The sequence below is a fragment of the Zonotrichia albicollis genome, chromosome 10, assembly GCF_047830755.1.
Source record: "Zonotrichia albicollis isolate bZonAlb1 chromosome 10, bZonAlb1.hap1, whole genome shotgun sequence".
NCBI classification, from domain to species: domain Eukaryota; kingdom Metazoa; phylum Chordata; class Aves; order Passeriformes; family Passerellidae; genus Zonotrichia; species Zonotrichia albicollis.
Window position 1 is genome coordinate 7,088,052 of NC_133828.1, and position 26,645 is coordinate 7,114,696.

The 26,645-nt window shown below is 39.6% G+C and overlaps 1 protein-coding gene across 2 annotated transcripts in view; it reads left to right on the forward strand.

The window, feature by feature from the left end:
* The window catches only part of TMEM163 (transmembrane protein 163), a 92,632-nt gene that overhangs the window by 48,630 nt on the left and 17,357 nt on the right, over positions 1-26,645 (forward strand). For both annotated transcript variants that reach the window (XM_026793963.2, XM_005487916.4), the window contains 3 exons: positions 2,783-2,826; positions 3,944-4,035; positions 17,256-17,352. In XM_026793963.2, the coding sequence (XP_026649764.1) occupies positions 2,783-2,826; positions 3,944-4,035; positions 17,256-17,352 (233 nt within the window). The remainder of the gene's footprint in view (positions 1-2,782; positions 2,827-3,943; positions 4,036-17,255; positions 17,353-26,645) is intronic.

Consider the following 26,645-nt stretch of genomic DNA (forward strand, 5'->3'; position numbering starts at 1 on the left):
TATTTTTTTCATTATTATTTGGAATCACTTTGAAAGGGATGAAGGAATTCCAGCAAAACCTGACCGACAGGCCAGCAGACTCCACAAATTGATATTGCTGTGCAGGTGGAGACAGGCAGATTTGTTGCTTACTGTGCTGGCTCTATTTTTAGCTTCTGACTGCTTGCAAGTTCTGTTTACAAATGTCAGGAAAATGCATTAGGATTATCTGCTTTATTGTAGAGGTAATAAAACCTTGTCCAATTTAGCCAATAAAGCAGCTAAAAGCAGGCCTCCCCTGTCATGGCAGTGCAGCTGCTCAGTGTGGCCTCACAGTGGCTTTGTGCGGCCTGCTCTGCTCTTTCCTCATTTCTCGTTCCCCACCATTTTTCTGGCTCAGTGTGGACATTTGGAATCTCTGGGGGGTTTTTATTCCCATCTGGAAGAAAAACCCCCATTCCTCTCCAGTCCTTGCCATGACTTTCCATAGCTGAAAATGCACTTTGGGAAGAGGGGAGGTGAGGGATCAGCAGAAGCTCTGGGCCTATCCCTGCAGTGCCCTCCTGGAGCCCAGCAGTGACTCTGGGGGCAAAAGGACCACAATTAATTATTCCTCTGCCCAGGGCTCTCAAAGGATCACAAATTATTCTTCTGCCCAAGGTGTCACAAATTATTCCTACCCCAGAGTGTCCAGCTCCAATGTCTGCAGTGGGAACCAGTTGTTTTTAGTGGATGTGGTTGGTCTGGTGCAGCCTTTACTGGCTTATACCCTGTAATCCAATATTAGAGCTGCTTTCACTGCCACAGAGCCTGAATCATGGACAAACATCCTGTTTAAGCTGGAATGACTTACTGGAGGGCTTTATGACTGTATTTGCCAGCTAGAAGTATTAATGTGCTTAAGTCAGGGCTGAAGGTTCTTTGACATTGCCATTTGACTCTGAAAGAAAAAGAAATGTGTTGTTTATTCCATTAGAAAGACAGTATAAAATATAAAACCAAATAAATAATATAGAAATACATCTTTCCAGTGCTTAAAAGCTCTTTATTACCTTTATTATGGCCTTCCACCACTAAAAGTTAGTGTTGTAGGATGCCAGTCCTAGTCATACTCACTAATTAGCAAAAAGGTTTGAGCAGAGTTGTGACACTGTTAGTTAATACTTGTTTTTCATTGCTGTTTTAGATAGCTCAGGACAAACAGATTGTGTGTTACTGCTGTGATAGAACACATAAAATAAAAATAGTTCTCATGCAGAATTCCCTGTGCTTTAAATATACCAAATATGTCCCTTCAAGCATCCTTAAGGTGTGGAACTGCTATCTGTATGCAGTTCAGCACCAGAGAAATTACATATTCATTTTTAAAGGAACCATACAATTAGTTATTTTCAAGTCTGGATCTGAGTTGGGAAAGAAACTGGCAATTGAGTAAAAATGGAGGAGTTAATTCCACTAGAGGGGTAAGCTAGAAATAGGAGTAAAAGTGTTGCTTTGAACTGCATCATATGGAAGCAGCAATGACAGGAACATTGCAAGTTTCTATGTACCTGTGAATCCTCATAATTTATTTTTTGCAATGTCTGCTGATTTTGAAACTATATTCCTCTAAGGAGGCAGACAATGAAAATTTGATAGGCAATATATTATTATGCAGTGAAGTGTTGAAATTTGCAGATCACTGGCAAGTCTGACCAAGAAATACAGCTTCTTTTTTTACCTAGGGAATGAAGTGTGGGAGATTATGGTTTAAATATGAGAGGGAGATGTAAATCTACACTGTTTCAATACTCTTCAGCTTTGAGGAAATTGGAGTCTGGGGAGGAACCTTGATGACTTTTCTTTGTGTTTTTGCCAAATGTAATGATAAAGTCCAAATATTTGTGATATCTGGCTTGTTCATGACCACATCTGGGTCTTAGATCCATAACAAAAAGGGTTTTTTTCCCAAGAATTTAATTTCTGTTTCTCCAGATAAGTGTCACAGAACTGCAGCTTGCTGTTACTGAAAAGAACAGTCAAATCATAGTGTCTCTGTTCTGCCAAGCTGCTCTAATGAACAATGAGAATTAAATATTGTGTTTGTCAGCCTGAGATTGACAAAGTCATTGATGAGTCTGTTTTTTGGTTTATTTGGTTTTTGTTCTACAAAAATATGTTCTTATTAAGTTAGCTGATATCTGTTCATATAAGAGTAGTCAAATAAATCTTTCAGTCTTGGTTATTTTTTAGAAGGTACTATGTGGTCAAAACCAGGGCTGCTCCAAACTTTTCCTCCTGATATTTTTGCATTGGAAGTCATGCAATTATGGGATCTGAAGCATTTCTTGGGGCTATGTGAGTTACTCTTGGGTTTTTTGCCAAAAAATGGCACTCAAGAAGTCTCAATGGGCCTTGTGAGGTTTTCTGTCATCCAGTTCAGGTGGCCTGAAAGTCGTGGCTGGAGCAAGGAGCACTTTGAGATGTGTTAAGTTTCCTGAGAGTTTGATATTGTGGTTTCAAAATGTTTTTGTTGAAATCTGCATCTCAACCACAGCTTGTTTCATGAGCAGACTTTCTGAATGCTGCTCAATCTCCCCCATTACAGTTTTAGAAGACATCTCTTCAATGTTCTGACCATTTCCTGTGGCACAAAGTCTTTTTGTAGGCATTTTGTAAGTGTTGGGTCAGGTTGTTCTAGTGGGAACTGGGTGAAAGTAAATGCATGTGTTAAAATTGGTTTTGTAGCTCTTGAACAGCAGAAAAAGAAAAAAAATGCAAAGAAAGTTTAAAGTGATTCTAAATAATATTTTCTTTCCTTTAGCTGTCTCCGTAATGAGATACAGTGCATCATCCTTTGGATTTGCTGTAAGTACAGATGCAATTGAAATATTATCTACTCTGTTTTTCTTTTCCAAGGGCCTTTTCTGAACATGAAATACTGCATTTTTCCTTATGGTAAGTTCATGGAAAGGTGTGTTAAGTCAATAATGTGATAGAAAACATGTTGTTAAAGTCAAGCATTGGAAAGGGTGGCAAAGATCATCTAATTATAATTTTTCAGTTTCTGCCTATTAAGTCCCATCCTGGAGTTAAAACCCATGCTTATACCTTATTGTTGATGTTACCCAACAGATAGGTTTAATTATACAAAATCTCTCAGCTAAAAATCATTTTTGTTGTTGAACTTGAACCAAATTCTGAATTTCCTGTCTGAGCTGTCCCATTGAAGCTGATGGTAAGACTGCTCCTGACTTTGGGATGTCAGCTTTTCTTTCTAGTCCTTGCCATGACTTTCCAGATTCGTGGCAGAGCAAAAAATTCCTAATGACAAGCAATGACTCATATCAAATAATTTATCTTTAGCTTTCAATTCTGAAGGTCGGGTTGACTCTGTAGGAAGTTTGACATGGGAGTGAAAGTTCTTACAGGGGGGACAAGCCTGGTTTTCAGTGTTCAGGACACCACATCTGCATTAATTGGGAATACAAACATGGCAATTTTGCTGATGATACAGAATAATAAATTCATGTAGGATGAAATCTGAGTGGGATTTTGGAGAAAAAGTTAATATTTTCTTGGTTGGAAACAAAAGTTCTTGCAGGAAATTAGTGACTGCAGGCATTTTTCTACACTTATTTCTTTACAGTCTTTGCACTAGGATCATACTAGTATTTTAACTCTTGGAGTCCTACAGTGGTAGACTGTGATGTTTGTTTTTTCTTAACTTCTTCACAGGTGATAGATTAAAAATCCAATTTTTTTTTAAATCCTTTGATTGACTTTTTGAGCTCTGAGGTGTGCCACTGTGCAATAATACATGTCAAAAACGTGAACATCAATTCAATAAACATAAATTGTGCCTTCATTAAAGTGATTTATTTGAAGCTGCTTTGTGCCTGTGCAGCAGGATGGCAAATGCTTTGTTCTCAGTGCAGGGCACACTGAATGGCCCACAGGACAATTGGCTCTGTCTCTCTTGCAGTTTGATGCCACCCTGGACGTTTTGTCATCAGCGATAGTTCTGTGGCGCTACAGCAACGCGGCCGCGGTGCACTCTGCACACAGGGAGTACATGTGAGTAAACTTCACTTCTTCTGCCTCTGCCAGGGGCCTGCAGAGCTTCTGGTGTCAGGCTGGGAGGCTGCACATTGCAGAGCTTCGACAAAAGCATTTTGTCCTGTCAGCAAGTGTTCTTTCCTTCTGCCAGCTCGCTGCTCGCTCCCAAACACGCAGCCCCTCCTCAGGCAAAGCTCCCTGTGGTTGGGATTTTCAGTTTCTTTTTAGCCAACATTGCAGTGGTTAGGCCTTTGCAATTTGGTTTCCCTTACAGCACCTGTATCAAGTGAACTGTATTTGCAATCTGTAATAGATTTGTAAATCTTTCATTTCGCCTCTTACTGAATTATTCTTACTAGAGTATGGTTTTTGAAATTGATGCTTGTATTATATTTGTACTTCTCTCAAGAAGTTTGAATATGAATCACTTCTTTTTAAAGTAAGAGCATAGCAGTGATGCATGGTTTTTTTATGCTTACTTTGCAAGCAAAATTTTTTCATAATAAATGTTTGATGTATATATCCTATGGGGGGAAAAAAAGTCTTTACATATGCAGCCCAGTATTGATCACAGTGGGAATTGTGTTCTGCATCATTGTACAGCATTTCTATGGGTGATTCATATGGTAGCTGAGAAGATCAGGTGAAGGTTGAATCAAGAATTTTTCCAACTAGTTCATAAAGAAGATTTAAAATTCCTACTCGAATTTTGGGTGGAGAATTGCAGTACATTTTCCTGTTTTGGGTTTTTCTCTGTACTGCCATTTCTGGCAGCATCCCATCTGGCTGGAAAATAGTTCAACTGTCCCCTGGAATGGACTGCAATTTTACAATAAAGGGGAGTAAGGTAGGTTCTGTGCTGAAACACCTCAAATGATGTCCTTTTAACAAAGGGCAGCTTGATGAAACCAAACGTTGCATAACTGGTAGGATAAAGAAAAAAAAACACACAGAAAACCAACAGCAAAAAGCCAGACTGGAAGGTCTCAATCACATCTTCACAATCTTTTTTCTAAAAACTAAGGAAAAGCAAGCAGTATTTTTACATGCCTTAGCTCAGGCTCATGCAACAGCTTGCCAGGGCTGTGAGTTCCTTTCTGGCAGGGCTCCATACAGAACAGTTTGGAATAAAAGGCCATAAAAGACTGATGTGGCATTGATTCATAAAAATAAATTCAGAAGAATGTGATTAAAATTAGTCTTCCTGCACAGATTTGGAGATTTTAACAGACATTTTCTTAGCATCTTGCTTTTGTGGGTGTCCACAGAGATTCCTGTCAACATTCAATTAACATATTTTTGAAGTCTTCTGTTGGGCTTTTTCAAGTGAACCTTGTAAAGTATTTAAAAGAATACAATATACAAAAGAAGACTCAACATATCCCTGTGGCTAAGCCAGTAAAGTGAACAGGCAAACTAGTAAACATATTTTCCTGGTTTTTTATGCTTATTTTTAATTTGCTTTCATATAATCCCTCTGCTTTAATAAGACTGAATTAAGTCAGTGAATTACTTGCCATACCCATTAGTTGAAGACAGTTAGGGTTTCATTATGAGTTCAGTATCAAGTGCAAGAATGTTCCCATGTGCTGGGAATATGAATCACTGGATATCAGCTCTGTTTCCAGAGCTGTGTTTCCACCACAGTACTGACAACACAGAGATGGTGAGATGGTTGTGCTGCTTAAGGCAACTCTTAGTGTGTCAGATTTTTGAGGGAGCCACATTTCTAAGTTCCTGTTGTGTTTAATCAATCTTTAACTTGAAACATTGCACGTAATTATTTTTCCTCCTTGACACAGGGAGAATGTTGCAATGATGCCTGCTGGCTGCTTGCTCAGCTTATGAATAATCAATCTTTGCATCATATGTGCCTCTAACTCCACCTGGTCTGTCACCATCCCTGTTTTCTGTGGGCCTCCTCCCTCAGACTCCTGGACTGTGTGGGTGCTTTGGTTGTGCTGTGTGTTATTCCTGTTTTTGTGTGCTTGGCCATATTCTGCCTTAGTTCAGGGGTCTGTTTACCAAAATAAGGTGTGCCAGAGTAGCTTCAGTTTAGTTCTTTATTTATAGGTCTCTCTTATTGATTTAAATATTTCACTTGTCTGTGTATCCTAACAGATCTGAAAAAACCCTTATCTCCTCGGCAAAAGCCAAGTGGTATTGATAATTAATTGTGTTTTGCAAATTTATAAAACCTCCTCTTTCATAAACCTGACAGCAAGAGATTGATCCAAAATTTGTTAAAATCAGTGTAAAACCTCTCATGGGAAGGCAGCACTAGAGTCAGTCCCAGCTCTTGGACGTCATTGGGAGAGAACATAAAGATAGACTGAAAAACACACCCCCAGGAGAAGGCACAGAGAATACAGCCTGACTCATGATGTGCTGTGAATTAAATACTGAGAATAAAATGCTAAGAAGTGAAAGAAATGCGTAGTCTTGCCTGAGCTGTGGCCATATGGCAGTTGGAGCTGCAGCATTGATGGGCTGGCACTCCCAAGGGTACAGAAGTGATTGCTGTGCCAAGTTCTGCTCAGAGGAACCAATGCATTTCCATTTGACTTCAGGGCAACTGGAGTGCTGAAACCATCATGCAAATGTGTCCTGCTGAGCTTAACTCTGCTTAATGTGTTTCATTTTTATTAGATCATTTGATTTCTCTTGTTTTCTGGGGTGAGATGAGACGGTTCTTTTTCAGAGCGCATCTTTTTGGTTCATCCCTTCCCTCCGGGGTGTCAACCACAGCACACAGCTCAGAAGAGGCTGAACCCCTGGCAGGGGCACCAGCCCTGTAACCAGTTGTTGATTCTCCAGATTCAGCCATCTCAAAGCTCTGCTTTCACTGGGAGGATCAATGAGAACATTCCTTTTGCTCCAGAGTCCTTTACTGCCTCTTCTAGAGCTCTGTCAGCCTTGTGATACTGCTCAGACTGCTCCTGGATGTGTCATTGGTGCCCACATGAAACAAAAGCCAAGGCTAAAACATTCACCAAGATCAGGAATGAAACCACTGCAAGATTGAGACACTGCTTGGCTCTGCCTAGCTGGCTCATTAATGAAAGAGTATGTGGGAGTGGGATGAATATTTGATGTTTTATAGAAGAGTCCTTGAAAGAATTGTAGGTTTTGAGGCAATGCAGGAGTTGGGAAGGACTAAAGATATCTGGGAAGAGAGTCAGAGTACATGCATAGTTCATGAGTACTTGATCTGCTCAGTGTGATCTGCTAGGTTGTAAATTAACATGCAGGAAATGTAAAGGTGCTGAACAAGCCATCAAAAAGCAATGATCAAGGAATTAAAGAAAGAAAAAAGTGCTGAAATAACTGGAGAAATAATTTGAAATTTCCACTAAAGATGAAAATTTGCAACTGAAATTGACTGAGGTGTTTAAGATGTGCAAAGAAATGTCAGCGGTCCTCCTGGCTGCTCTCCACAACCAGTTTACAAATGCCTTGAATATTCTGCCCTTTAGTAAACCCTTAGCAACTTGGTAGCTGAAGCAAATATAAATCTGCTGAAGAAGAACTTTATTGACACTGGTTTGGCACCAGTGATTTTTCATGTGCTTAAATAAACTCAGTCAATAGCTGTAGAAGAAATTTCTTAATAGAAGACTGGAAAAATGTCTCATGAGATGTTGAACTAGTCACTGGCTATACTGGCTAAAAGCCAGGGGCAGCTTTTAGCTTCTGTTAAATTCAGGAATGCAGGACTTGGCTGGAGTGCAGGAACTGTGTCTTAGGAGAAAGTGAGAAATACCCCAAAAAAGGAAGGATTGGAAAAACAGAATAACAAACTAAATGTACACAGCCTTCTGGGAAAGCTTTAAAAACCAGAGCTCTTTCAGTACAGTTGGTTGAAAGATCTTGATTTTCTGTACAATGCAGTACAAGGACCCAGTATCTGCCTATGCCTCTGGGATCCATTCTGGGATTTTTGGCTACTGGGCTTTTTATTGCAAAAGCCAACTCTGTACAGCATATTTAAAACCATGATTCTTGACAGTTGCAGCTGGTGTTTGCTATATATTATTTTGTTGATGGTATCAAGTTAAATTCTGTGTTTCCCAGGAACCAGTCTGTCAACATCTCTCTTAACCCAGTGCCAGAGTAAATAGGAATCCTGACTCATAATGAACATTCTGGATTATGGCAAGAGCAGAAAACACATATTTCTTACATTTCTTCCACTGTTTTGGTGTTGTGGTTCTGTTTGTTTGTTTGTTTGCTTGGGTTTTTGATTATGTATTTCAGACTCTGGCTATGCATTCCTTAATTACCTAATAAGAAAATTAAATTGTATTGTGGACTAATCATTTTAAACACACTTGTGGTGCTCTATGTTGCCATGACATAATGAAGGCAGATATGTCCTTTCTTTTTTTCTACTGGTGGTGCTGTTGTCTGAAACATGAGCACAAATACTAAAATTACAGCAATTAAAATCTGCAGTGTGGTGACATGGGTGCAGATATCTGTCATAGCTTCACCTGCTTCTGAGAAAGCTTTTTGCCAGAAGAGAAGAGTCATTTTGCAATTAGGCATTACCTAAATGCTTTGCTGTGTGCCTGTAACTTAACTTTCAACTCCACACCTGAGCTGTGGCTGTGGATTTGATAACTTCAGGATGCTGAGCCCATTTTACCCCTGAAGAATGCCTGCTCTGGGGATTTGCTTCTTAATGGATTCCTAAATTATGGGGAGGAAGAACTGGTGTTCTCACCTGTTTTGACATTCAGAAGAACACAACTATAACAGCTTAATCCAAGAATTTCTTTTTTAGCTTTAGCTAAAAGCAGTCTCCAAGAAAGATATTTGATTGCTCCTCATCAGAAATTATGTGAGAAATCACATGAGAAAATGTGATGAGACCCTAAAAGAGAGAGAGCCTCTCCTTCCAAAGTAATTGTAACCCTTTTTTCTCTCTTGCTCGTGTTCAGATGACACCACTTGGGAATATTTACCCCGGTATCTGGTCATGGGGAGTCTTGCAGAAGTTATACTGAATATATGTGCATTACAATTAGGCATATGGGGAATATGGGGATTGTGATGTACTAAATCACAAATCCTACTTTTGCACTCAAAACTTGAAAGAATTAGAAGCCACCTTTTATGACTGCCATACTGCAAAGTTAGGTCTGGCTCTTCTCCCTTCCTCTGATTCGAAAAGAAAGCATATTGATCTAGATGGTTCCAGGGCATATTCTCACTTGGTTCACAGAATTGAATAAAACCACCCAAATTTTCATTACTTCTATTGTATTTAAATTTTAATGTAAGGGTTGGCTCTGCTGTACTGGTTAACCCAGCTAAATGAGCACTGTCTATTTAGGTAGTGTTGAATGAAAATAATCTTCTGGGTTCAGACCCAACATATCAGTCACATTGAAAAAACCGAGGATAATTTTATCTATACCATGCACACGAAAGAGACTCGAAGCACAGATGGCAAAATCCACACCTACCCACAGTTCAGGGCAAACCTCTGTGGCTGGAGGCAAAGCTCTTTTGTGATGAGTGAATGGAATACCTAAGTGATCTGGAAAAATGTCAAATGCATGGAGCTCAGAGCCCACCTCTGCAGCTCATGTGTGGTTCTCAGCTCCCAGGGGTTTGGCCTCACACCACATTTTCACAGAATGTGAAAATTCTCTCCCACAGAATGAGGCACAATAAAGAGTTTTCAAAGAGAATGCTCACCTGTGCTTGGATATCTCCTTTATAGGAGGAGAGGTATAGTTTCTTCTTAACCACACTGAAAATTTCTAAATAATTCTTTCTTCTGAGATATTTGGCCAAAATTCTACATCCAGATAAAGTGCCAGATACAAGAGGTGCTTCCTATGGCTGATTTAACAAACATCATAATTTCTCCATCAATTCATTATCCCATATTCAGACTAAAGTAAATCAATCACAAACTTTGCTCTTAGCCAGACAGAAATGCATTTATGCCTTGTGCAAACACACCCCAAAAAATCATTGCACATACAAGTTATATTAAATTTGAAATAGAAAATGTATATATTTATATATTCTAAAATCTGTTTCAAAAACTGTGGCATCTGTAGACTTGGCAATGATTTTACTGGAGCTAGATCCAAAACCCATGAAAGCCTTTCCTTTTACTTGACTGGTGGTTGATTAAGCAGGATTTGTGTGTTTTGCCTACTATTTACACTTAGGCCTATGTACGTAAAATAAGGGATATGATGTTTCCTGTGCTGGAATTTGATGATCACCATAAAAATGAATATTATAGAGGTTCTCAAAAGGGTTTGATTTCCAGGTTCAGGGGAATGGCAGAGTCTCTGATCATCTGCTGCAAGGGAGGAGCAGTGCTGGAGCCAGGAGGGTTGTAAGGCAGGTGTACTCCAAGTGCAGCTGCAGAGTCTGTGCAGATCTTGGAGCTAGAAAACAATGCATAAGAGTTTTTGAACTCCCCCCAGTTGTAGAAATGTCTGTTAGCTTTTTCTGGTAGATATTCCATACCTGGGGTATCAAATTATTTATGGAAATGTTGCCCCAGTTCAGCTGCATGATGTTAAAGTATGTAAATGCCCTGTTCTGCAGCAAGTGGTTGAAATCCTAAGGGATAATAAAAATTTTAGAAAGCCTGTAACACTTTCAGCATGAAATGGTTCCCTAGTAGAGCTGATCTGAGTCTCAGACATAAACAGCATTTCCCCTCAGTGTCTTTTAAGTTAGACCATGTGATATCGCAGCAAACTTTTCCAACACAGTAATTGAAAAATTGATTTTCAGTGGTCATTTGGACTATTACTTGTATTCTCTTTATTGTGTAATCTAGTTTGGGCTTATGTTTTTTTTTTTATGGTGAGAAAAACAGAGTAGCTGTAATGATGCTGATCTGGATCCTGGCAGTTGGGGGTGGATTATGGAACATGTGTGATGAACAGCAAGCCCACTTCGTTCCTTTTAAAGAGTGCCTTAAATTGACTCCATTCCCTCCTCACTGAGCACCAGGCAGGTGCTGTAAATATGAACAGCTGTGATTCTGTACAGTTTGGTGTCCAAAACCTCTTCAGGAGCTACACCTGATACCAGAGAAGCTAATATAACTGCCTAATTGGACACAAGGAAGCTTTAGATTAGCAGTAGAGCATGACAGGACTCTCAAGACTGAGGCTGATATTCCATCTTTTGCCCGTGTATTACCATAATATGTCACAGTGGCTAGTTCTTTTTAGAAAAATCCTTTAATGAGTTTAAGAGGCAGATGTTACAGTTGTTGGAGTTCTGGATGTTGCCCTCATGACAAATGTGAGTGCCATGTTACAGAACAGCAGCAAGTGTTAGTGAACAGCTGCATTGTAATTTGGGTTTCTCTATTTAAAGGAGTGGATTTCTCTATTTCCATGGCAGGAGTGGCCCTTGCTCAATCCCTCCTATTCCTCACTTGTGTGACAGCAGATTTTCCCTACCATGCTTCTCATCATCTCCATCAAGCAGATCCCACTTTGCCAGCAGAAAATAATTTTTTTGGTGACCGGATTTGAACTTTTGCCCCCAAATCCTTATCCTTTAGATTCCAACATTGAGTTTTGACTGCACTTGAGGATTCCTGGGCTGGCTGTAGCTGGCTTTTTACACTTGGCTGTGTTAAGTAGGCTGTGAGAGCTGCCATAGTTCCAGTGTTTAAACAGGCTGACAGCCTCTCCTCCAGGAGAAATGTTGTTGCAAATTCCAAGTTATTAATGAAGGAGCAGTCACAGAATGTAATTTGTGTTTGGTTTTGGGAAGGAAGAATGAAAACAAGAGTACCAGCGAGGCAAAGAGATAGTAAAGGGTTCCTCTCAGATGGTTACACATGGAAGACAATTGAGAAAAAAGTAAAGATACAGAATTTGAAAGTGAATGAATACTTCATGCTCAAAAATATTTTCCTAACTTCTGACAGCAAAGACCTCCTGGACAATTGCCTTCTGTGTTACACCATGTGACTTCCCCTGAATGATCCCCTGCACGATATTCACTCTGTCAGCCACTAATACTAAAATCCCTTCTAATCATAGGGAAACAGGATTTAGCACTTTTACAGTTTTTATTAGAATAATTAATGTTATAAATTTTTTTTCTTCCTTAAACTCTAGAGGTTTTATTAGCGGGTTTACTCAGAGATTAAATTCTGTATCCATCATAAAACTGATTTTCTCTGCTTTGCTGAAGAAGCTCACATTACTCCTGGGCTTAGAGCTCTTATTGGCCTGCAGCTCATTTTAATGTGAAGTTACAGTTTCTTGCAGAGTGATATTTTTCACCACTTCAGTGGTGAAAACAGCCTGCAGAGATTTTAACATTTCCTTTTCTGTGGGCTATTAGGAGTCATTAGTACTGAAAGATCTTGACAGAGCCTGCAGAGTTAAAGATTTTGTGACTAAAAATTAATGGGTTCACAGGATACTGCAGGTTGGAAGGGGCCTCAGGAGGTTTCTGGCACAAGCTCCTGCTCAGAGCAGAGTGAGCTGTGAGATCAGAATAAGGCACTCAAAACTTCATCCAGTGAGCTCTCCAAAACTTCCAAGGCTCCACAGCCTCTCTCTTCCAGTATTAATCCATGGTGGAAATAGAATTTCTTTTAGGAAAATATAACATGGTAAGATTCTTAACAATCAAGGAAATGCAGAATTAAAACAGAGTAAACCAGCTCTTGTAGGGTAACCAAAATACATGTAGAAATGAGAAGTATTGCCTTTTATTTACTGCATTGTGGCTGCCAGAGAATTGGATAAAGAACAGAAGCTTGTTTAGATGGCAGCTTTGCAAATGTGAGAATAGAGTTCCTATCTCAAGAATATGAATACAAATCCTCGTGCTCTGTACAATGAATCTTTTTCAGTTCCTTTTGTCATGTTTACCCCTGTAGCTCAGCTGAAATGATCAAAATGTTTTCTGTGAGTAAGGCAAGCAATCTTGATAGCAGAAAGGAAGCTTTTACAGTGGGAGCAATCAATCACTGGAACAGCCTCCCCAGGGATGTGGCAGAGCCCTCATTGTGGGAAGTTTCCAAGATGCTGAGAATCTCATCCAGGTGCTGTGAAAGGTTGGACCAGGTGACATTTGGAGGTTCCTTCCATCCCAGACTCTTCTGTTGTTCTGTGAGCCTCTTTGCTTTGGTTAAAGCAATAAACACGCCCAACCCTCCCACAAAATAACCCATATAATCAAAACAGGTCAGCTAATCTGGGATACTGCAATGAATGAAACAGGTGGGAGAGCAGAAAAAAATTGGGAAGTAATTAGACTGCTCCTGACAAACCTGTTTTATTCCATGTGGTGTCATCATGGTTCAGGCATCAGTTTAATGAACTGGAAGTGTGGTGGTGGAATAGTTTCCAGGCTATAACAGACAAACCATCAAGTGCAAGAGACCCTTTTCCCTCCCTACTGCCCCAAAACAACTCCCTGTGAGCTGCTAGGAGAAAGTTGACACATTTTTGCAGATTGTGTTCATATGCATCACTAATTTTTTCTGAATCTTTAATTCTGTTGTCCCACCTTTTCTGACTTGAGAGGAGGAATTTCCAAGGGCTCCATTGCAAACCCTGGTTGGTACAGTGCTGCTGTAAAGATTTGCCAGAAAGAGAATGGGATGATAATTAAGAAGAGGAAATTTTTGCCTTGGCTGTTGATATGAGAAAAACTCCATTTCCAGTCACCCTTGTGTAGCTTTCCTCTGATCACTTTTGAGGTTGTTCATAGCAGAGCTCGTTACTCAGCATATATTTGTAATTTCATTGCTATTATAAATTTATTTTTTATAGACTGTTACCAAACAAGTAGCTGAGAATCTAAGCCTGCTGTCTTGCATCAATCTGACTGCTGCTCACCTGGAGGAGCAGCCTCTTCTTCTGAAAGGGGTCAACTCATGAAAGGGTGTTTAGTGAGGCAAGACCATGCTAAAGGTAAAGTTGCTTCATTATATCACCATAGAAATCCGAGTGAGATTAATTCTGTGTTGGCAACATTACAGAATTTTAGTCTTATCACTATCTGTAGGGAATTATAACACAGAATTGCAAACTTTAAGATAGAATAAAGGCTATATCCACAAATTAGGAGACTGTTCTGCTGCATCTGCTGAATGCAAATGAATTGGATCATTGGAGTTACTCTCCTTAGGAAATTAATTTTATCGTAAGATGAGGGGGAAAAGTGCTAACTTACTAATAGCAGCTTGAAAATTGAGTTTGTGGAGCTGGAAGCCCCTGAATCTCAGTACTTTTCATAGCTACCTGCTTAAAAGCCATTGACTTATGCAAAGCAACAAATTTTTGATTAAGGAAAAGAATATCAGGTGCTTACAGTTATTGATTTCCTTTTCTGGTTTTCTTATGAGTTGTGAGAATTTGTCATCAAAATGAGGAATTGTGTCTGTTAGAGCTGCACACAGGGAATATGTGATGGAAGAGGTGAGGTGGCAGCTGTGTGCTGTAATGCAGTTACACTGATCTGCATCTGATGGCTGTGAAATATCCAGGGCTGCTGTAGTACAAAATGGGTATTTATAGGGCTGCATAAATATAAATGGCTTGTACGTGGGTTGTAATACTGCTTTCAAGAAAACATATTTTGAAAATTGTCAAGATTCAATTGTCAGAATCAATCTTTTGTTTTTAAGATTTATACAGGTGTCTGAATTCCACTGGAAGTGATCTAGCAGGGACATAAGCTCCAAACCTGTGTCAAGTCTTTGATGGTATTGAGAGTCTAAATTATTTCACTCTAAATGCCTGGAGCTGCAGTACAACCAATTTAACAGAGTGTTTCATATGGGACAAAATAATGCTGAAAATTTTACAGAAATGATGAGGCAATTTCTAATACAATGAATTATACTTCATATTGTCTTCTGGATTTTCACATACAAATACTGCCTCAAAAACACATCAAGAACTCTTGGCAGATCATGATCAGCTACCAACACCTACAACAAACTAAAGAAGGCTTGGTGGTTTCACTGTTAAATCTGTAATATTTAATTATCTTGTAATTTTCATTACTTTTGCATTCCAAATTGCTTTAAGAAAAAAAACCAACTTTGAAAGTTTGAGCTGTAGTTGAGTTAAAAGTTGATTGCTGCCTGAATATCAGAGATGCCCTCACCTTGTCCTTTGCGAATTAGTTTTCTATTCTTCAAACTATACTGCATTCTGAAAGATTCCAGAAAGATTGTTTCTAAAAACCAAATAAAGTTTTTACACTATGTTTTAAAATGTTTTGACTAAATTTTCTCTCTTCCTCCTTGTTTTTAGAAGCAATATATTACATGAGACTGGAGAAGGTTCCAGATTTATGTATTCTTCATTAGGGCTTTTCTGTATCCTGTCAAACCTGTAGCATCAATTGTTTTGCTTTACAGATCAATTATAACTATAACTATTTAGTGGGTTCAATGGTAACCTGACACTAACTTAGGTAGAAATGGCTGTAAAATAAGGACATGATCTTCAAGAGGTGCTGGAGATGTGAGTCAAGGGTTAGGACAAAGTTATCAGGACTGTCTTTAAATTCTTCTCTGTGTTATCAGTCCACCCTCACTTCTGCATCACTCCTCTTTCACTAGTTTTTATGGGTACTTCTGAGTTGATTTCAACCTGTTTAGAAATGGCAGTTTGCTCACCTAATTTAATTGAATGTTATTAATGAAGTTGCATTTGCCAAGCACCTTGGCACTAACACCCTTCAGTGCAGTTGGAAACACTCTGTAGTTACACAGCAGTGATTGTTAGCAGATGGAAATGGGCTGGCTTGTATTAACATTTTTGTGGTCTAGCACAGTAAAAGTAGAGCATGCTTACAATAACCCATTGCAACTTGTTTATTATGTACTACAGTTTCTCAGATTAATTTTAGGAGGTTTGTTATTTTTTGCATTTGTAGTTGGATTTTGCATGATTTGCAGTCTAGTTAGAAATTATTTCTTTCTAGCAAATGAGATTAAAAGAAGACAGTGCAGTGTTGTGTCTTGGTGGTTTTGCAGATAAATCAATACACTCAAGAAGGCAAAAAACCATGTATTTTTTTGCTTGAAGTACTATACTCATGAATTTTGCATGCCTGTGGATTCCAAAAGCCAGCATATAAAGGAGAAGCTAGGCTTGCTAAATACGACTGCTGAATGCTTATTCAAACCTCAGTCTGCATTTCTTTCTGCTATCAATACCCTTGTCACTGTTGTTATCTTCTTCTTTTTCATCTATCTACTTCAGCTATTTCTGGGTAAGTAGGTGGATGGGAATTCTTTTGCCACAGTAAAACTGAGCTGGAGAATAAGAGAAACAGATCAAGGTTGCTGAAGCCATTGTGTATCTGTTGGCAAATTTGCAAAATATTTGGGTGTTTGGCAAATCCACAGAGATAACCCCAAACTCTCTGATTTATGTGGGAACAAAGTCCAGCCAGTGGTCAGGGCATTCCCCAGGGAATGTTTGCCTGTCTTGCCCAGGAGTGTGCAGGGAAAAAAAGATGTGCTGAGGGAAAGGGAAGATGAATTCAGTGGGCATCCAGTTCTAGGTATTGCCCCAGGAAGTGTGATCCACAGTTTCCAGCTCACAGATTTGGGGCTGTGTTGGTTTAAGCCTGTTGAGGGGGATGGAAAAGCTTGTCTTTCAGAATGGCTGTCAGATGAAATGTCAGCATATTCTTGCAGGAAGTTCATGTGTCTTATGTCAAACAGTCACTGGCTCAGCAAGTGGCCTTAGGCAAAGTCAGCCAGATTTTGTGGACCAGTTCCTGAGTCATGTCATGCCTGACTTGGGAGGAAAGGTGAGGAAACAGCTGTTCCAGGCACTGTTGTGCTACTGACCACATTTACCAAATATCTCTGCTGGGTTAGTAAAGAGAATGAAGTTCCTTTCATTATTCTAATGGGATATCCTAGCAAAACAAACACACACAGAGAAACAGTCCTTCTCCAGAGGGCTCTGTGACAAATCATCACGAGCAGAAGTGGCAGGTCCTTCTCTCTGAAACATCAGAGAATGGAGCATCATCTGCTGTGCCCTGCCTTCTCATACATAATCCAGGTTTTAAGAATGGGAGAAGAACTGGATGTTTCATTCTGTTCTTTAATTTAAGCCTCTATCTTTAGCTCCTTAAGACATTTTTTTATTATTAATATTCTGTCACCCTCTGTTACCCTGGAAGTGTTGGCAACTTCAAATATGTTCTTAACATTTCTTTGTATTTTTCTCTATTTTTCCCCCCAGGGCTTGTGTTATCTTGGGTGTCATATTCCTGCTGTCATCAATATGTATTGTGATCAAAGCCATCCATGATCTTGCAAAGAGGGTGCTTCCAGAAGTGGTAAGGTGATTCCTGTTCTTTTAAATGTTCTCTTTATTCCCTGCCCTGCCAGTGGGACTGAGAATTGCCAGTGTCTCCTTCCAGCAGCCCCACTGAACTCTGTGGAGCTCTAGCAGGTGCCTTTCCTGCCTGGCTCTCATACTGACCCTGCTCTTCCAGCAGTATTTTTTATTTAAGTGATGGAGTCTAGTCTACTTCTGTAGTTTAATTATGAGTTTTTTATAGGTTTGACCCCAAATCTCTCTCAGTGTAACCACTTAAAGCTTCTACACAGGAAGAGAGGAGGTCTCTCTGAGCTTAATGAATGTACTAGAATTTTATGAGAAGAATGTTTCCACAGTTTACTCTTCCAATGGCTTCAGTATTTTATTTTCAGTGTGGAAAAAGTATGTTTTTGGGTTATATTTTAATGTCTTCCAGCTCTTGACTCCAACTCCAGAGCCATGTACGTGTAGCAGGGATGGAACAGGTGAGGGGAGCATGCTGGGTGAGAGAGCTGGCTTCTAGACTGACTCATGGAGCATCACAAAGGGCTTTTCTCCTGCTCTCTGCTTTATTTTGGCTGTCAAAGCAGCCCCCACCTGGCCTGTGGAGCAGCTCTCCCCAGTGGCCTTTCTCCCGGCTCTGCTCTGGCCTGTCCTGCTTGCTTCCTTGCAGTACTGGCTATTAACTCCCACTCATCTTAACAAGCTGCTCACTGGGAAAACCATTTGGCAGTGGTTCCACTCCCACAAGACTCTTCCTAATGTGCTCAAATAAAATGAGTTTGTCAGTTCAGTTGTTGTGTGCACAGCCTGACTCAGAGCTTTGTGAAGTTTGGTCAGGTTGTGTGTTTAGCCTTGACCTCGAGGATTCACCCTGCCAAGGTGCCATTCTCAACACAGCACCACACAGAAACCAAAACTCCTTCCTTTCAACCAGGAGATGGAGGTAGAGCTGGAAAATCAAAAAGCCAAGATGGGATTCCATCTGTTACCACTGTTAGCAGTGCAGATGACCAACTGGGTCCTGTGTTCTCATGGAAACTTGCAAGGAGCTGGGCAATTGCAGGAGCTTGTTTTCAGTAGTTTGTGGGAATCTGGGTGAAGCTGAGTAGCACAGCCCATGAGTGAGCAGGTTACTGAACTGCAGCCAGGTGCATTGTTTGACTGCAGGTGATTCATGTTCTCTTTGCATTTTGCTTGCCCTCTTTTCCAGTCTTCATAATTTACTGCCTCCTCAGCTTTGCCAGCATCCCAGCACATGGAGTTCACCAGCCTGGTTCTGTCAAAATGATCTGGGTTAGCTCAAACACTTTCAGGAGTCAGTTCCTAAACCCAACCAAAACATTTTGACAGAACTGGGTTGGGGGGTGAGCGTGGGGCATGTGCCAGTGAGGCTGAGGAGGAAGCAGGTGAGGGTGAGGGGAGACCCTGCTGTGATGATCAGCTAAGGGACAAATTCTTAATTTGTTTGTAGCCAAACAGTGCAAACTGGCTAGAGTTTGACTCCTGTTTAGTGAGAAAATGAAGTACATGGTCCTGACTCAGTGAAGGAGAAGGGAAAAGAAGCCACTCGTTTTGGTGAATTTTTGGTAGTGTATATCAGGTTAACTCAGATGTCTCAGTCTAATTCATTGTGGGCGCTGCTCTTATAATTCTATCAGTTGGAACAGAAATTTAAAAGTTGTTTTATCTATATCTTACTCTTTCATCATTAGAAGTTAAATCTACAAGAGAGGGCTCTATTTCTGACATGGGGAGAAATGTCTCATATTTGGATTTTGAACATTTTTTATGATTTGCATCTAATGATTTTTGTGATATTGTACTTCCTCATTTTTAATGCTTTTAAATGCAGTTACAGTAGGAAAACATATGGAATCAGACCTGTAAATATGGATGGATAATCTTCCTCCTGTGACTGTTCTCACTCATCTAGGCACTTAAGTACTACCAGCAGTTTGAAGGATGTATCTGGCAGGGCATGGGCTGTGGATGAGTGGTGGCAGGGTAAAAGTCACACACACACATACACCTGAAAGATTTTCATACCTGGCAATTCTGCCTAGAATGTAGATTGGAGCATGGCATGACAAGAGATGGTACTTTTGTTCAATGTCTCTAAAATGACATGGCAAGGATTTTAATTTCAAAGCCTTTCAGTACATCTCCCCATGGGAAACTGATTCAGCAAAGGTTGTGTGACAGGTGAAATATCTCTGTGCAAATTCAGAATAACAGTGAAAAATGGAAGGCTCAGGGGACAGCACCAGCGCTGCAAGTCATGGCCAGTGAGGTGTAATACCTAGGGGTTGCCAACATTAAAAATAACGGGGGAAGAGGATGTTGTTGAATAGAAACCTTTCCAGTTGCCATAGCTGTGCCTCACTGTGATGCTGATTTTCAGGTTGCTTGTTGCTCCCTTAGCTGCTCTAAACAGAAATTGTTCTTTCTCACTTGTTTGGGTCTTTGTTGATTGATTGTGATCTCGGCAAAGCTGCACTTGCCCAGGCCATGCCATCAGCATCTGAGCAGAGGGGAAACCTGCTCAAATTTCATCAGTAGGAGGAGAAGTTTCTGCCTCAGATGCTTTATCCAGGGTGCTGTCTTCTACTTCTTGGGCCACTGATGAACTAATTGCTAATGATACTAACTTCTGTAATATCTTACCATGTAATTTGGTTTTAATGTGTGGCTATATATCATATATATAACAGTAACAATGTTTTCTGTTAATAGTTTTTTGCATAGCAGTGAAGTAACCAGTTCTGTATCAAAGTAGTGACCTGAAATATTTTCTGTGTGATATCTGTGTAACTGGGGTTTGCTATTAACTTGCTATTCTGAATTATCCCTGTGGTGTGAGCAAGAGCAGAACATTAAGACCAAGGAAAGGTAGTGCAACTCCACCAGTGTGCAAAACTGGTATAAAACTGGGGTGAAGGGCTCAGCACTAAATTAAGAGGATCTGTGCCTCAACAGAAGTTTCTCATGTGAGTCAGAGTCCCATGATTTTTTGGTACAGTTTACATCCTTGTTGCCCTTTATTGCAGCAAAGGTCACTGAAGATGTGGGTAATTTTTAAAGAATCTTGTGAAATTTTAGCTGTGTGACTTCAATCTTAAGGGAGATAATGTGGCAAAAACCCAACTGGAAAATGTTGTTTTTGGTGATCAGATGCTGAACACAAAGTTGGTACTGTCAGCCCTGAGGATGGAGATGGTTGGGAATGCACTGCTCTATGTGAGGAATACAAGATTAACCTAATGATAATAATTATGCAAACCATCATGACTGACTTCACTGTTCTCAGAGCTATAAAGTCTCTTTTTATGTCTTTATTTCTGTTTAACTTAAGGAACTTTGTAATAATTTCTCTGAGTTAATTTCAAATTGTAGAAGTTTTGGAGAAAACAATATGATATGGACAAGTTTAATTTTAGAAATGAAATAGACTGGGTACTTAAGTATCTGCTTGCTAATGGTAAAGAACTATGACTAAAATCCTAAAAGCAGAGTCAATAACTTTTGAATAATTCTGGATCAATGATAGGAAGCTCATTGTAATTCTTGTTGCATATGAGATACACTGGTTATGTGTCTGTCAGTTCTTAATATGCACATGGCAAAAAAATATTGGAAAGATTTTGGGAATTATTTGATGTGGAGATTCTGTTGTGCTTAAAGTGAATCTTGAAATAATTATTTTCATGAAAATACTAGCAATAAGAGACTATATAAAAATAATATCATTAAGAAATCATTTGAAGTATTTTCCAAATGTTTTGAACATATATTCTTTTACTTATGTGGACACTTAGAAACAGGAGTCTCCTGTATTGTTGCCATTTCCCATGATGATTTCAGGTGCAGGTCTGGTTATCCTCAGAAGGACTCAGAGGACCAGGAAGAGAGTGACAGCTTTACTGCACATTAATGGCATTTCCACCTTGACTTCCCCATTGTGTAAGGGGCTGAAATGCCCCCAGGTTCCTGTTGAGCTGCAGGGAGGTGCTGCTCAATTTACAGGGAGGAGCTCATGGTTAGCTCAGCCAGGCATTTTCCAGTCACCCATTTGAATTCTCTTTTCTGCCATGCTGGATGTGATTTTGTTGAAACCCTGTGAATGACAGCGCTCCTGATCTGCTCTGGCACAGGAGGGAGGACAATTAGAGCTCCTGACTTTCTGTATTTCTTAATATTGCTCCTGCCTTCCTTTTCTGCTTCTTGTTTGTGTTACCTCTTGCTGTGTCTCAAGTGAAAATAACCAGTAGGTAGTGTTATGTCACAACACAGACTTTCAGCGCAGGCAGTGATTTTGTAATTCTTTTGAATGCCTCAAAACCTTGGGAAACACAGAAATAGTGGATTTCTCCTTTTGGTTCCCTAGCTTGATATGCTAAGGGCTGTAGTTAACTTTGGCATAGCCTGTAAGGAGGCTATGAATGACTAGATAGATTAATTAGTTTAAAATAATTTGGATGAGTTTAATGAGAAGTGTTTGTCTGGAATTTTGGCTTTGGTTGTATGAATGTTTCCTACATGCAAAAGCAACCATGGCCCTACTGGCCCAAAAGGCCCAAATTTGGTATTGAGTGACTTTCTTCATGCTTTTCTTTTTAATTTTATCTCCATCTTTAGATGAGAAAGCCTGGAGAGCCCACGGAATTCAAAGGATAAGGGTCACCAGGGATTTATGCAATATGTTCACTTTTGCAAATTACTGTTTAGCACTGAATTGATATTTTTAGAGAACTTTAACTGTAGATTTCATTTTCTGCAGTTAGCAGCAAGTCCAGAAACTGTCATTATTAGGTAAACTTATGGTTTTCCCTTTGCACAGGACTTTGTATTTATATTATAATTAAAAAGAAGCCTGCCCTGAAAAATGATATTCTGTGTCAGGAGAGTTGGCCAGACAATTAATTATACACTTATTATGTAATTCTGTATTTTTATTAATTATACATCTCATAATTGTGAAAATTTCGTTTTCAAGCAACTGAGATGTAATAATAATAATTCTCAGTGTTGAAAACACCATCCCTTGTGCCAATGTTTTCTGGTATTTGTGATGTAGAGCAGTGTTCTTCAACAATGATCCCTGGAATGGTGTATGTCTTGAAATGAGTTATTTACTGAAGTCATGAATTTCAGGGTTGATGATAAGGTAGATGGAGGAGAATATTGCAACTGAAGGGGTCTTCTTGTCCAAGAGGGCTGGAAAATGCCAATATTGAATATGTGCAGTGAGAGGTGGAATGGATTTTTTCTCCCACATTTTTGAGTATTTTTGCTTTACATTTTGTGAGCATTAAAAAACATATGATAGGTTTCTAATTCTTGGAGAGAGGATGATATGAGAAGAATAGAGCTTTCCTATCACTTCCAGAGGGGATTTGTCTGCCATGCAACCTCACCTTGGATTTGTATGATGCTTTATTTTCCTTTGGAGGCAAATCTGGGTGTGGAGACAACTTCTGCCAGCACGTGTGTGCCAGTCGCTTTGTCCAGCTGTGGCCTCCATTCTCACTTGCCCGAAAATATTTTTAATTAAAGCTTCCTCATTTGGAGAATTTAGAGATGTGATGACATTTTCCACTTGCCTTGGAGCACGTTTGGAAGGAAATTTTGCTGTTTCCTTCTCTTGTATCTCTAGAATGCTTCAGTTTTTGGGTAAGATTCCTGTACAGGAGCTGTTTAGAGTCCCCAGCCCTTCCCAAGATCTTTCAGTGCCATTATCAAACCCAAAAAAATATGGAAAGATTACAAAACCCAAAGAGAACCAAATTTTATACAGGAGAGAGAGATGTGCCATTGATGTGTGGGAACATTACAGCTGCAAATTCCAGTTCTTTCTGTGTTTTTGTCCTATTTTTTATGTAGCTGGGAATTTTTTATTTAGCTGGGAATATTTATTCTGTATGGGCCTGCTTCAACATGACATGCTGCAGTTATTATTTCAGTTTCATATCATTGATCCCTAAGGAAATATTTTTCACCAGCCAGATCTTTGACTTTTTTTCCCCTCTCCTTTTTTTTTCTTTTTTTCCTTTGTTCCAGCACTTGCTGAAAGTGTTAGATGAAGTAGGCCAGCTGCTCTTCTTTCTGGAGTGTTTGGAATTAAAATTTCTGATAATTTTAGCTCTTGTTCAATACACCTGAATTAAAAAGCTAATCAGTAATTGACATTTGGAAGAGAAAGTCTTCATTTTTGTTTACCCTTCAGGTTAATTTTAAACGAATATTTCTCAGATCATGTAATTTAAAATGTTTTTTTTTTTCCTACAATGATGACTATTGAACCTAAAATAGAATCATCTCTTGTTGGCTCAGAAATAATTTACTGAGGCTCCTTATGAGATTCAGAATATTTCCCTCATTGTTACTTTCAGCATTTGTTCTCCTGCCTGTGTTAGCCATAATAAGATAATTCCCAATAGAGGAAGGAATTGCCATTCCTTTATTGATGTTTCAGAGAGCAATATCCACAGCCAGTGCTGTCCCTGGGGATCTGATACACACACATTTCACTACAAATAAGAAGCAGTAGTGATTTTGCATACTGTTGATGACATGCTTGGATTTTTGTGTAGATTTTAGTGATTTTGACATTTTATTAATATATTGAGAAAGGAATCTAAAAATCCTTGAGTGTAGGTTTTGAGAATTGCTTTGTGTTTGTATTTGCTGTTGTTAGGGCTTGCCAGCTCTGTGATGAAAAACCCTTCATCATTTGCCCCTTTACCTTCATCATGTCAATTACTAGATATTCTGGGGTAGTACAAATATAATTTAGATGTGAATGATGTGCTTTATTTTGACCATTGCCACAAATAATTTGCAGACTTTTTCTTGTTTCTTGAGGAAGGCTCAAAAAGCCCAACCCAAGCACACTGAGAAAGGCTGTTTTAATTTCACCTGGGGTTGTAAATCAATATCCATTTACTATGCAGTTACTGCTTGCATTTCCCTGGGTAATAGTATAACACATGTAATGTCAATGCAGTTTGGCATTTGTCCTCATTAGTATGGCAAAGGACACTTTTTTGCAAGAGTAAGCAAGCATCATGCAATATTTGTGACATTTCCTGCAGGACAAAGGCAAGATGTAATCAGTTTGTGTATGAAGGATGTGCAGCCCATCCCCTGTGGTGACTCCAATGCTTTTATAAATGAAATCTCTTGAAAAATTAGGCCATATGTTATTCTATTGTATGTTATTGATTACAGCTGAAAAAGGAAGGTAGGGGTGGCACAGTGTATCTTTGTGAGTTCTAATTGATTTATTGGTTTAACAGTTTAAAATAAATACATCATAAACATATATTTAACAATGTCAACAGTTGAATTATATGCCAGTAGCAGCATAACAAATAACACTTATGATTATATGCACACATGTCCTTATACATGTTTCCCTATACATTTATAAACCTCATATATAATTTATTGCTTGCCATTTCAAATCAAAGTATCATACACATCAATTATACATGAGAATCCTGCTTTATAATTGTTATTTCTCTGTATGGCTTGGGGTTTGGCCCAAAATACATGTGCTTCTTGCAGGTTATTGAGAATATTGTGGATACTTGAATTGAAGAGTAAGACAGGGTTAGGGCAAATGAACAGCTACACATCATTCTTTGCTTAGGTGAAAAGCAGATTTTCCAGATTTTCCCATAAAGAGATTTTTCCAGCTTTTACAAGAAAGAAAAGCTGGTGGCTGCTCCCCACTTTGTGGGTGATGTGGAATACATTGCTGCTCTCAGCTCCCTGCTCATAGGAAACATCAGTCTCACTCTTCTGAGGGCGGACAAACACAATTTTAATTTGTGTTCCATAACTTTGGTGCATGAATTCTGCGAGAATGGGAAGCATGACTGATCTAATAGTTAAGCAGACTCTTTGCAGGAGTCCTAAGGTCACCTAAGAGAGTTCTGTGCTCCCTCAGCTCCCAGGCCCCATGCCTTGATGTGGCATCCAGCACACCCTGTCTTTGTTATCTGCTTCTTGAAAAAGCATTCTGTGCTGTGGGATTGCTTTGTCACACCAAAGACAAGTTTAAACATTCATAAGATTTTTTTTTTTTTTTGGTACTAATAATAGTTCTTTGTATCTCCATGTGAAGGGACTGTCTCCTGCTTGAGTCAGAGACTGGGCTGTTGGTTTGTTTTCTGACAGTGAAGTGCAATTAGAACTCATCCCTTTTGAAGCTTGCTAGTGAGAGAGACCCTCTGGCTTCCCAGGAGCTCCCTTTAGACTGATTATATAAACTATTTATTACTTGGGAGAAAGTGTGAGAGAGATTTAGAATTTTTTTTCAAGTGCTTGTAATAGAAACATCTTTGTTGCGCTCTATATAGTAACTTAATCCTTCAGGGGAAGAAAAGGGAGTCCTTTTTCACTGAGTAACATGCTCTGCAGAGGGGCTTTTAGTGATCCCAGTGTGCCCAGATGCCTTGGCAGCTGCTGGGGGAGCTGGAGGAGCAGGAGGCTGTGGGAAGTGTGTGAAGGTAGGGATGGGGAGCAGAACCTGGCAGGTGCTGGGGAGGATGGCCACCAAGCACCTGGACTGAGGAAGGGTCATTGCTGGGTTCCAGGAGACAGATGGTGAGTTGCAGAGATGGGCAAAATTAATATTTAACAACACAAACTCAGCTCAGTTTGGGCCAGCCACGACTTTGCTCCTGCCAACACCATCTGCAGTATTCCAGACACACATCCCTACCTCCTCAGCCAAGAGCAGCCAGGCTCAGCTGAGCAGAGGCAAAACACTGTGAGACACCAGCTTCTCTGGAAAGGGAAAAATGGCAGGGAAAAGGCAGCAGCAGTGATTCCCAGCTCCTGCAGGAGTGAGGAGGAGCTCTTGGTGGGTTCAGAGAGGGCAGAGGAGTGGAAGGAAGCCTGCAGCTGTTGGATGGGAGAAGCAGCTTGTTCTGGGATGAGTGACCAAGGAAGGACAGAGCTTCCCCCCATACCAGTGAATATCTTTTGACTCCACACTGTACATGCCAGTGAAATGAGAACATTTTTACATCTCAGATGTGGAAAGGCTGTAACTGAAGGAGAGTGAGCAGAGAGGAACTGGTAGAAATAAAACACAAAATCAGGGCAAAGTTTTAGGGTCAGCATTAGCAATATGCATTCTAGGGAAAGATTAGGAACACAAGTCAGCTACAACTTAATTACTAGGCTGGGAATTGGTTAAATATTTCTACCTAATAAGCCAAGCACTGAAGAATCCATTGTGAAGTTTTTTATTTTTTTACTTTCTACAATAGATTCAGGAAGAGATCAAAGTTGCAA